General features: G+C 41.2%; 1 protein-coding gene across 1 annotated transcript in view; it reads right to left on the reverse strand.

Annotated features, from left to right (window-relative positions):
• Positions 1 to 13483, reverse strand: part of ARID5B (AT-rich interaction domain 5B) — a 174320-nt gene that overhangs the window by 78642 nt on the left and 82195 nt on the right. The window contains exon 4 of the mRNA XM_058543375.1: positions 11316 to 11546. Coding sequence (XP_058399358.1) covers positions 11316 to 11546 — 231 coding nt within the window. The remainder of the gene's footprint in view (positions 1 to 11315; positions 11547 to 13483) is intronic.

Consider the following 13483-nt stretch of genomic DNA (forward strand, 5'->3'; position numbering starts at 1 on the left):
GGTTATACAGAGTTGTTCAGAGACGAGACATGGTGGACTGGGTGAAGGTGCTTTGAAAAGTAGGAGGGGCACTCTTCCATGTGAAGGGCATTCCTCTCATGAAGCGTGAATGGCAGGGCTGGGGGTAGGATAAGCATTTACCAGGGTTGAGATTGGCGAGGCCACACTCTCCACATCTCTCAGGCCACCCCCTCAGCTCAGGCAAATGACATTGGCACCAAGGGTCAGCAAGACAATTTAATGGGGGCTCCACAACAGTCCCTGTTTGTTCTAGTCCTGACACATTTCAACTTCCTTTCTTTCAGGAACAATAGGACGAATGCATTCTTTATAGCAAAGGACCTGCCATGTGTGCTACAGTAAAGACAAACCTCAAAAGAACCAACCAATACCAACATCCTCTCTTTCTGAAGGTGTATGTGTGGGGATGGGGCAGGAGTCAGTATCCTTATAGAGTATAGTTTCTGGCAGTGTGTGTGACATCTTTGTTAAAATATTTAATCTTCTATGTTAAAGACATAATGTTCACGTCTGGGACTCTAAGGAAGAAAGTGTGTCCTGCTAAACCCTGCGTGTTATGAATTTGCCTCATCCAGGATCCTCCACGGAACCCTCCTGAGAAACAGAAGCCTTCATCCTCATCTATAAATAACACAGAGCATGTCGATGATCCATAAAATATCCTTGGGGCATTAAGTGCCATCCACCAAGTAGTCTTCCTAATAATGAGCATTATACAGGTTAAGCCTTTTCTTCCCCAATACTTTCTGATATGATTCCAGCTTGAACTGTGATCTACATTACGTTCTGATCCATAGAGCCCACATTTAATTAGAACTTGTCAATGTGCTAATGGCCCCCCCACTGTTCCTTGATTTCCACAATAAATTCTGATACCTGTGGGTTAGAGGCTGGAAAGGTCGCTGTGCTGACTTCTGGATACAGGCTACCATTTGCCCTAACTTAAGGATGCTCCTCAACTTCTTCAGAAAGAACATCCTTCTAGGTTGTGCAGACTCTAGGGTCTGATATGAATCACAACAAATGAACAATCTTCAACCAAAGACATTGATCAATTTATGAAGAACGTTCCTCTGGTTTGAAAAGGTGAGTAAATGTTGAGAAAAACCCAGTTCCTTTGAGCTGGACACTTTCTCCTGAGAGTTAAATCAACTGGCAATGAGCTAAAGCTTAAAGATTGAGGTCAAGAAATATTTGACTCTAAGAAAAGAAATAAGATGATGGAGGTTTGAAGCCCTCTGGAATCTAGCAGTTTCTATATCATTTCAACAAACACATGTTGATACAAAGATGAGTAAGGCATGATTCTTACCCCCTCTAGGAGCTTAGAATCTAGTGAAGAGAAATGCAATTGAAGCTATTAACTTTAATACAAAGCAGAAGGAAAAACAACTTTGGAAAAGTACTAATGCAGAAGGGAGAAAGAGCAAAGTGTCAAAGTTGATTATTCTGAAGCTACTCTTTCAGCCTAGAAGCAGCTCTTTAAACAGCCAGGAAACCAAGTTAGGCACCTCCCTCTTTATGCCCTACTGCAAAGTTGGTGCAGCCCTCCTTTTCTTTATTATAGACCCAAGGGAAAAGTTCCAATTTAATAAGAGACAAGTTGATTTTTCCTCCAAGAGGCTTCCCCTGGGTCCTAACCACAATGGGGCCTGTAAGAGAAGGACTCAGGAGCACGTGGTTCCTCAGGGAAAGGTGACATCTTCCAGGAAGGAAAAAAAGAGTTTTGCTTATGGAGACAGTTTTTTGTCTATGCTGAAAGCTAAAAATGGCAGAAGAAAAACCTCTTTCTTTGAGCTTCAAAGTCCAGAGTATTTTCCATCTCCTCACCTGAAATAACTTCCTCTTTTTTGAATCCCTCAAGGTCCAATGGAAGATCCACTTCCTCTAAGAGGCCTCCCCTGACATCTGGGCCCTCTTTCATACATCTTTTAACTCCAGTGGCACCTAGAATTTGACCTCCTCAGTTAGCCCTTAGCAGACTGCCTTGCAGTGTCCATTATATGGCAAAGCTTTCCCATTTACAAAGCTTGGTAGATATCACCTCCTTTGAATGTCAAAATAACTGCCGACTCAGTTCCATGCTCCTCTCACTTTGTAGTGGAAAAGTGTGCCCACTGGGGTCAGCAGACTGGGCAGGGAGAGGTACTAACTACCACTTCAGAACATCCTAGGTCTGTGGCCTTGTAGTAACTGTTACTATAAAATGCAGGGTTGTTAAGGAATCACAGATAATATTTATAGTGGACCATTGCTCTATTCTTATCTCAGCCAACTTGATTTTTAAGTGTCTCGAGAGCAGAGACCAATATCCCAAAAATGCCTGGAGTTCTGCCTTAAACAAAGTCAGCGCTCAATGAATGAATGAACAGGCACCCAAGGAGCATTAGAACACACCAGTCTTTTTCTGCCCAAGTCCCATCCATTCTTTAGTCCTCCAAGATGGCGACTGGAGAGCCAAACAGGCAGTTCAGAGAAGAAATTCTTAGGGAGAGAATTTCTAGGCAACTTCCAAAGGGAGCATAAAGCCCAGATGATGGAATCAAGGTCCACGCCAGCCAGCAATGAGAAGATTTCCTGAGCAGGCAGCATGGCCGGCTCTCGTGCCAAGAGCTTGACTATTCTGCCTCCTTTGAAAACCCATTACCAAATCATGGCAAGCAAAATTTAATTTTAAAAAGGGAAATGATTTATGTGCTACAGGAATAAAGAAGTGACAGAGGCAGGAAAGCTTGCATACATTTCATTTTTTGAAATTAGACCTATAATTTTTTCATTAAAGGAGGATGCCAAGTTGGGAAAGCCAATGCATTCTAAGCAGAAAATTACAGAGAGGTGTATAATGAAAGTCCTGTCAGCATCACAATCCCATGTCTTAAAAAGAGTCCATGAGAACACAGGGCAGTTTACTACTGCCGCCTTCAACTTCTAAATAGTTTCAGCTCTAAAAGGGCTCTATATTCATATCTGCTTCTTTGATGAGATGGAAAGCCACCAGGAGATGGGAGCAGGGAAATGATTACTCTAGCCGGTGTGCTGAAAAAAGACAAAAGGACAGCAAGGGCTGAAGCAGGGAGATTGAGAGGACAAGAGAGGATAGTGGCTGGCATTAGAGTTTCTTGATCCCAATCCAATGGTTTTCAGATTTTGAATCTTTATGGTCATTCCTTTCCTAACCACTCCCAACACATACGAATGTCTCTACATCCTACAGAACCTGTTGTACATTCATTATGTAGAGACCTGGTGGTCAGTTATCTGTTTCCAGTCAGCCTGATCTCAGGAAGTCTGAAAGATCTTTCTGAGCTGGGTCCAAGCTGAGAGGCAGTCTAGTGTAATGGTTAAGGGCATGGATGCCGAGCCAGACTGTCTAGGTTCAAATCCTGGTTTTAGCACTGGCTAGCTGTGTATTGTTGCTGTGCTTTAGTACTTACCTGTGAAATGGGGGAGAGCAATGATATTAACACACAGTATGCAGGTACCCATTCATTCATTTAACCAATATTTATTACACACCTAACTATGTGCCAAGTATTGTTCTGGTCCCCAGGCACATAGCTGTGAACAAGACAAAATTTCTCCACTCTTAAAGAGCTTACATTATTGTATGGGTGGGGAGAGAGGATACAGACTATAAACATGTAAAGAAACAAAATAGGAGTTAATTTCAGATAGTGATGAGTTATAGGAAAATAATTATACATTGGGTGATGGGATAGAACTGGACTTGTAGAAAGGGGAAGGTCAGAGAAGACTTCTCTGGGGAGGAGACATTTGAGCTGAGGCTGAAATGATGAGAAGGAGCCAGACCCATGATATCTGGGGAAACACATTCCATATAGAAGGACAAACAAACAAGTATTTCTGGAATTAATGGATGCTGAATGAGTTTTAGTGGCAAATGATACCTCATTTTCCCTAGCAGTCTGTATAGATATAAAACAATTTTGTGGGTGTTTTTTGAGGAACCACTATGGACCCTATATGTGGTTAAGGTTGTATTGGGTGGTGCAAGAGGTACAAGAAGATTCTTATACTTAACAAATGAGTACTTAAGTAGTACTTACCATGTACCATCTAAGTGCTTTAAGTCATTAACACATTTAATCTTCACAACAACCCTGTGAGGTACGGTCCACAGGTATCCCACATTTTGCCAGTCTCCTCCCCACATACTACATTGTGAGCTCCTTAAGAGTGGGGGATTTTTCTGTTTTATTCACGACTGTGTGCACTGGGACAAGAACAGTACTTGGCACATAGTAGGTGTGGAATAGATATTGGTGAAACGTATGAATGGACAGGAGCATACTGTGTATCAGGCACTGTGCTGGGCTCTAAGCATCCCCAGACAGCCTTACCTACAGTCCAACGAACTTAAATCACTCCAGTTCCCCTGACAGGATATAATGAAAGAGTTGAGAGAGAATCTTTGTTTATCAAGAGGATTTTAAAAATCAAGTGAATATAGACTTATTCTGAACCTCATTCCACCAACCCTACCCCTCATTAGCAATTTGCCTGTGATTTTTCAGTGACCTGCCCCTTCCTGCAGTGTGTTTGTGGTTTTTTTTAATTGATAAAAATATCTGTTTCACCCTAGAGAGGAATATGTTGATATTACTAGTGTAATGGGATATAACTTTCTTGCTTTTCTAGATGAAATGCTAGGTGAAATATTAGCCAATATAGACACAAATCTTTTCTTCTGGGGTGAACAAGAGTTTATTTTACCCGTGAGTCCAAACAGTTTTTAATAACCCATTGAGTCCACTCAGCTACGAAAGGAGTTCAGAGTTATTTTAAAATATCCTTTCAAGTTCCAAAAACAGAAATCCACTAATCCTACTGATTCCATATATCATGACTCTGTAAATTAATTTACAGTAGCAATATAAAAATTCTCTTTATTAACCCCCAAGAGAGATGGTACCCTAGCTTCCAATGCCTCTGCCCAAGGAGGTCTGCCCTGCAGTCCTCTTTGGGTCTTACTGTCCTGGAAGCCAAGGCCATGTGTTAATCATTACATGTACTATAGAGCACATCTGATACACCTCTACCAGCAGATTTATTTGGGTCTGGTTTACTATTTTGTATGATGAACATAACATTCTCTCTGTCCCTACTCTGGCAGCACATGCAATAAAGAGGAGGTACCAAGAGTGGTCTTGGTTAGACCATTCTCTGATGAGAAACAGAACCTCTAGAAGATTTCCAAGACAAAGCAGTCCTCCAAGTGGGATCTCTGAAGGATAAGGTCTTCTGCATAAACAGCAACATACAAGGAGCACAACTGCTTTCCCACTTGGCCTCAATTAAAGAGAAGCGTCTGCCTTGTCATCGTTTGGGAGATGGGTGGGCACCACAGGCAGGCAGCAGAAGCCTGAGTGTGGACGGTGGCCAGAACAAAGCCATTTGATCACTGACATCCACTGTGACCATGAAACCTACTTTGGCAAGGAAAAAAATGTTTACTCACTTACAAATTCCCATGATCCTTAACAAAACAACTGCCTTTCCTTTCATTTCCAGCAAAACATGTGATGTTTAGAGGGGAAGAGGCAGAGTCCAGCTCGTCCTTTATGGTTCAAAATAATTTTATACATCCTGAGTTTTCTTTCATAAAAAGTCAAGGTTTCGTCCCCTCTTCTGTTTCCCTCCCTCCCTTTGCTTTTGCTTCTTTTGTCTATAGCGTCACCATTTCTCCCAACAGGAAAATGGAAAGGGAAAGTTCAGTGCAGAAAAGCTTCTTTAAAACATATTGTAAAAACCAGAAAACTTTTCTTTTCCACTAAGGTTCTAGTTAGAGCCTTGGAGCCTTAGGGAAATGGTTCCTCTGTTATTCAACGAGCAAGACTGGTTTAGATGACTGCACGTTGTCCAAGGCCTAAGATTCTAATAGAAACAGTAGGGAGTCTTCATTTATCAAGAGGATTTTTTTTTAATCAAGTGAGTACAAACTTGCCTGAGCCTGGCAAGTGGGCTGTTACTACTGGATTTTACAGATGGGACAAATGACGGACCTTATGTCACTTGCCCATTGGCACAGCAAATCGGACAGTTGAGGCTTGATTAAACCTGGGCTATTTGCCTATGAGCCTAGCACTCTTTTTACTGTACCATGCTGTCCCACCGCTCCCCCTCAGCCCTTCAGCAGAGTATATGTTTTAATATTGACGTAGCGAACTTCTTCTCCCTGATGATCAGAGCTCATGGTTTTTGTGTGTGTGTGTGTGTGAGGAAGATCAGCCCTGAGCTCACATCCATGCCAATCCTCCTCATTTTTGCTGAGGAAGACCGGCCCCGAGCTAACATCTATTGCCAATCCTCCTCATTTTTGCTGAGGAAGACCGGCCCTGAGTTAACATCTATTGCCAATCCTCCTCCTTTTTTTTTACCTTTTTCTCCCCAAAGCCCCAGTAGATAGTTGTATGTCATAGTTGCACACCCTTCTAATTGCTGTATGTGGGACGCCGCCTCAGCATGGCCCAACAAGCGGTGCATCGGTGCGCGCCCGGGATCCGAACCCAGGCCGCCAGCAGCGGAGCAGGCGCACTTAACCGCTAAGCCATGGGGCCGGCCCCAGAGCTCATGGTTTTTAACACATGGACCAAACACCAAGATGACAGTCCATCTCATCTCTGTTCTTTTCAGGTAAATTACCACATCCTTCCTTTAACCCCATCCCATTCTTTGGTCAAGAAAACACACACATACACACACACCATCTGCCAAAGAACCTAGAAGCACGACTTCTTATGTCTCTTTGCAATTAAAAACTCAGACCAAAATAAACCATATCTTTTATTATTTTTTTAATCAACCTTATCTTAATCCATTTAGGCCCACCCACCTTCCAGGACTGATTTCGTCTCATTTATGCATACTGGGTCTGCCTGACATCTCTCTGATAGAAGCCAATACCTTCAAGTTATCCATTTATCTACTGTACTGTGCATGCCTCTGTTTGGATTTAGCTGTCAACACTTCACACATGTGAAATCAATCTGTGTGATATTAATGTAAACATTGTGCATTACAAACTGGTGGACATTTTATTGTTCTAACAGGAAAAATAGACAAAATATTTGCATGTGTGTTTTCTCTACAGCATAGACAATAACACAATGTAAACGACAGAATGTGTTTTACAAAAGAGGAATAAAATTATAAAAAGAGGTAAAGGCAAGGTGGGAAGCTGTCAGAGAGACCCTTACATTAGGCGATTCTAACAGGACAGCGGGGGCGGGATTATACATAGGGTTAAGATTTTTAAGAAAAAAATTGTCATTCATAATGTCACTTTCCCCTCGTTATTATAATCTCATTTCCTAATTGCATGCGCAATACAACCAGTTTTCATAAAGCTTTAATGGAGAGTCCGTTGCTTTAGTTTTAAAAAGAGTCAATTCTCTTGTACTAAGAAAAGAGCACATTGCCTTTAAGAGCTTTGTAACTGACAAGATGGAAGAATTCCGGCAGGATGTCGAGGCTGAAGCTTTTCCATCACCTACCATTAATATGATTCAATTTATGCTTATGTCATAGGTTTAGACATTGCACAGTGCTATAAGCAAGGAAGGGACTTGAATAAAATACAGTTAAGAGAGCAGATGGTATGCTATCAAAACCCTTCAAGCCTAAAATAACCTTTCCCAAGTAAGGAGGATAGTTAATTAAAACCAGGATATATTTACTCTATTCTGAATATCTCAATGTAAATAAAAATCAAAATGACACTACTGTAATGTGGAACTAAATGATGAAGTTTCATCTATTCTATTGTTTTTTTAATAGTTTCTAATCAAACTTTTCATTAAATAGCTTCATAAAATTCCACGGAGAATTTATTTACAGGGACTCATTGTAGATTTAAAAGCCTTACTTTTATTGTTCAATTAAACTTGTTATTCAGTGGACAACATTAAAACAATGGGGAGGGGGAAGATGTCTGAGTAGCTGGGCAAGGCTGTCACACAGAGCAAAGTCCATTTTTAGAGATGAACCCTGGGAAGGCAAGGAAGCTGTATAGCGCTCGGAGAAAATATGGGGCAGGACTGCCCAAGGGGGAAAGCCCAGTTCCAGTTCTAAAGCCACCATGTGGGTTCGTCCCAGCCCTGGTCCACCAACTTACATTCATATCCCGCTGGTAGAGAGGGCATCAGGCCATTTACTAAGGGAAAACAAACCTAAGAGAGGCCAACAGTTGACCCAGGGTGAAGGCAGCCATTCTTAACATAGAAAGTCAGGACATGAATTTTATAATCCAGATATTTCCAACAGTTTTCTATTAGCCTCTCTCTCTATCCTTTAAAACCAGATCCAGTCCTGCCTTTTCCATGAGGCTTTCCCTGACCCCTCTCCATAATCACCATCTCCAGCCAGGCCACCTCCCCCACCTCCCAGCCCACTGCGAGATTCCTACCACACTTGCTTTCTGCAACACTCACCAAATACTTAATCATTGACTTTCTTGTAACATTAGTTAACCTTTCAGGTGCGTTAATCCTGTCTTCCCCAATTGGATTTTAAATTCTCAAAACAAGCAAGGACTGTGTTTTATTTATCTTTTGAACACCCTCAACCACCCCCACTCCATAATCCCATTTAACAGAAGAAAGCAAAAAATATATTAGTTAATAAAATAAACATTATTTAATCATAGAAAAGCAGACACTGTCCTTTTGAGAAGGGCCTTGGAGGTATTTTATGGCAATTTATGAATTTCGTGTGTCAAGGTGTAGCTGCTAAATGCTATAAACTCTTTGCCATCAGCCCCACCATTCATCCACCTGGTGATATGGCTAATAAAATTTGATTTTTACAGCCTAGGCATACTGTTACCTAAATTACATTTGACCAATTACTGAAGTCACCAAACGTGTGGTACAGAATATACACTGTGTAGAAAATTCATCTGTGGGCCCCCTGGCACTCGCGGTAATCTGACAGAAGTGTTTCAGTCATCTGGCAGTGTTTAATATTAGGAACATTTGTTTAATGCTAGTCACTAATTAAATTTATGTTCTTCCACCAACTGTTAGCTGGTTGGAGAAACCCAAGCCCGCATTCTGACAAACCCCTTAACCCATGTTGATTTCAAATACAAGCAGTTGGAGGTTTAAAAGAGTGTTCTCTGGAAATTTAGATGTGTGACCAAAGGTGGAAGGTGGGGGAGGGATGCCGGTGAGGGTGTTCAAATTAGGTCAAAATGAGCTGTTTTTGTTACATACTAAAGTGAAACACTATAAGAAGTATAAACTATTTGAAGTACACACTTAACTGAAAAACAAAAATCTAATATTCTGATTATTATACTAGCCATCTAGGAGCTCTTTAAAGGTAACTTTATTCCAAAAGAAAATTTCCACTTTAAGAGGCTGGAGAGGAAAAAGAGCATTAAAATTAGCTATACCAGAAGAAAGTTCAGGAAAACATTCAAAAGTCAGATGCTTGTGTTTGTGAGAACATTTAAAACTAATTTAGTAACTCAACAACCATTGTGATCGCTGCTAAATTGGAACTTCTTTCTATTACCAATTCTGGATGTAACAGCTTTGAAACTCAATGACTAATAACTCTTAAATTAGCCAAAAAGGTTAAAACATTTTTTCGTTGTATTACATTGTGAAACTCTAATTTTTGAATACTCTTAAATGAAGGAAAGCATTCTTTCAGTTTTATTTTGTGTCAGGAATCCAGAGACCTCTTGAGCAGCAAGCAGGATGGGCAGTCTGGGAGTAGAGGATATGGAAGAAAAACTCCAAAAAGAAGTATTGAAAAGGGAAGATTATAAATGCTGATCTGAACAGAAAGTATTTTAAAAAATGTATTGGATACATTCATCTACTTGAATAAAAAGGTTATTTGAATATTAAAAATATGACAACGTCTTCTTCTTGGAAGAAGGAAAAGATAACTTGTATAAACACTATTACTCTCTTACAGATTGATAGTTATTTGATAAGCCAGAGTGTGAAAGGCATCTGAAAAAATGGTTTGTAAGAAAAAAAAAAAGTCATGTCCAATGAACTTAGATCCCCTTCCTCTCTTTCTTCCCTTCCTTCTTAAATCATCAGATCCCATCCCCTCCTCCTCACCCCTCCTCTGCCCATACACCTACTTACGATATCCCTCCCACAGCAGCTACAGGTCTGTTGGAATCATGAATAATCAGATGGGAAAGGCCACACTGGACTCCCCAAACCATGCCGAGGCCTGTAATGGTTAAGTACAATAATCTGAATCTGAATAATCCACAAACTAAGAGATCCTTGGGAAAACATTAGCCAACAGGATAAAGGAATGTTCCAGCTCAAAGGGACCCTGTGCTCTCTCTAGGCCAGAGGTCTCAATCTCTTCTCCATGCAAGTACTCATGAGGGATTCAGCATGGCTCAGTCATCACACGGTCACTCTGGTGGCAATTCCAGCGAAGGGGTAGGGGCGAGGGTGTGGGATGTTCATGCCTCTGTAAGTATAGGAATTTCCAGGGAACATGTGTAGTTTGATAAAGTACCCAGGGGGTATTCTGATATTCTGCTTAGCCTGTTGAGAACCACCGATCCGGTCCAGCTTCTTCAACAAACAGATGAGAAAGTGAAGATGTGAGAGATGTGATCTTGGCTTGCCTCCAGCCATTCATTGAATCAGCAAGGTCTCCTAAACTGATGTTGTGGTATCTATCTTCCCCTCCTTCCCTTCTATCTGTAGAGACACATGACCAATCAGCCAAGCAGAGATGCAGATAAAGATAGGTGTGCCCACCATGGATGGATATATATGTATGTATACATATGAAAAAATTCAGGGGCACGGGCATCTATCTATCTATCTATCTATCTATCTATCTATCTATCTATCTATCTATCTATCTATTCACCTTATAGTACTGAAGTGGTTACAACTGGTGCATTTTTTTCAGTTCCTTATAACACTAAAAAGGGAGTGATCAGTTAAACAAAAAAATCAGTACCTGAATAGCCAAAGCCTTTTAAGAAAGCACTAGCACAAAGGCTTCCTTTCCCAAAGTCCAATTTCAAGGTCGACCAAGCAACTTCAGACTCTATATTGAACAACAAATTCTAAATAACAATCTTTTACCTTGGTAAACAGAGGCTGCCAAGGAGGCAATGACGCCTTATGCTGCAGTAATTTGGGGGACAGGAGGGGTGGAGTGGCACATTGGGCTCGTGAAAATAAGCCCTGTTCCCCATTACTGATCTTCACAAGAACTGAAAACAACTGGACACAGACGCACAAGTTTCATGTAGGAAAAAAAAAAAAACAACTCACCAAACTCATCGCATATACTCTCATTTTCTATGAGAGTTGGATGGTCAAAGGTGTCCCGACAGTACAGGATCTGAGGGTTCTTGCTGACCACTGCAATGCCCCCCAGGGCTAACGCAAACTGGTCTGTTAGAATTGAAGACGGCTTATCCTGGATGCGTTTCAGCATTGAGCGGTACCGGCAGTACTGAGGGTAGCTGAGAACTATCACGTTCGTTTCTTCCTCGTCCTCCCCTGGACAAATGAGAAAACACTTCCATTACCCTCTTCCCTCCAACAAAGAACTGTCATGGCCGTGGCACAATTTCAATGATCACTTCTGGTTTTGTACCAAAAATGTAGTCTTCAACAAGACTCTTATGCCAGTTCATCTTATCACAGTCAGGCTAATGCCAGTATCCTCCCAGCCCCATCTCACCAATCCAGTTCCACAGAAAAGCCTCAGGCTGCCCGCAGAGAAAAGAAAAAGTGGAGAAAAGAAAGAGTGGGATGACCCTACAGACAGATGAAGCAATGCTTGGTCACCATCAAGCAGCAGAACCAAAAAACTGTTTTGAAAGAATTTGATATATATTTTAAGCATTAAAGTCATCATCGTAGGAAAAAATCAGAATTTTGTTGAGCTTTTTTACACTTATTTCCATAGTCTGGTATTGCTTTTATTTTGGATTATATAGTCTTTCCGAGCTTGAAGGCTCTGAGAAGGCCATCTGGCCCCAGAGAGATGTCCACAGGTCTAAATAGCATCATCATCTGTTCTGGTGGTCATTAGTGCTGTTCAACAAATATTTCTTGTTCTCTTTATGGACCCTGTGGAAAGACTGTGCTCCTCAGCTTGGAGTCAAGTGGCTGTGTGACTTGTTTTGGCCAATGAAATATGATGGAAGTAGGTGGCTACTTTAAGAGCCAATGTATAACTGACCACACTCTCTCCTTCCCTTTGTTCTGGACATCTGTAATATTTCAGGTAGTGGCTACTCTGACAGTCTGGGTCTTGGAGTGAGAATAACATGGAGCAGAGCCCCTGGTTGATCCTAAATGGACGTATAACATAAGCAGAAAATAAACTTTTGTTATTTTAAGTGAGCCTGTGATTTGAGGGTTATTTGTTTTTGCAGCGTGATCTATCTCAACTTGATTAATACATCCACCTCTCCACCCTCCCCATCCCATACCCCGTATCTTCTAATGTTCCTCAAATCCATCTGGTAACTTGGGACATCTCAGAGCACCACACTGAGAGGACTCCCCAAGCAACCTTATGAAAGAGCTCCATCAGAACCAACTCAGGAGAACATTCCAGCAACTTTAACGAAGCTGCCTCTAATAATGATCTTAATGCTTATTTACACCTAACTATATTAATGCTTATTTATAAAAACCAGATTCTGCATGATGAATCTGTCCTTCATCTTAAGCTTGAGAAATGGCAAACACCCCCCTTTGGTAGCTCACCACCTGCAAAACGTCAAGCCGAATTTAGGCTCCATGACCCAGTTTGATATCACTCTCTATAAACACACCATCAGGGCATTTGTAACCAATTCCCGGATATGTCACTTGCTTATCCAAAGGGAAAATACTCAATATTTTGAGCCCTTACCATGCTGTAGGGAACTGCACACGACAGTTGTTGAGGATAGCAACATTATCGTGGCCATCTGGTAACCAGTGGGAGACGAATAAGTAAGGACAGAACATAATGATGGAACATAACCAGTACCAATGGAAGGTGTGCATGTGACCTTTTCAGATAGGAGGCCAATACCCAGATGTATTTCTAATTATGTTCACTTAGTTCCTCAGGCTGGAGGTTTCTTCAAGAATGGAGATGTTTAGCTGCTTTCAAGATGACATCTTTTAACAGTTTACATCTTTTAACAGTTTACATGTCTCAGACTCCTGCCTGGTTTGTGGGTAGCCACTTTGTCAGCTGGCACACTTAATTAAAAGGAAATATGTTTACATTGAAGGCAAGTCCCCAAACGAAAAGTGGTTTTGAATGCTGATCCCCTATGTCCCAAGACACACCAATCTGAGATTTTTACAGCAGACCAACACACTACTTCACACATTGGGTTCAAATCTGTGCTTTCTATAGAGTTGAAGCACAAAAAGTTTTAGTGGAAATATTTCACCAAATATCATCAGGACTCTGGAGTGTCTAAGTG

This window comes from Diceros bicornis, chromosome 6 (assembly GCF_020826845.1).
Source record: "Diceros bicornis minor isolate mBicDic1 chromosome 6, mDicBic1.mat.cur, whole genome shotgun sequence".
Taxonomy (NCBI): domain Eukaryota; kingdom Metazoa; phylum Chordata; class Mammalia; order Perissodactyla; family Rhinocerotidae; genus Diceros; species Diceros bicornis.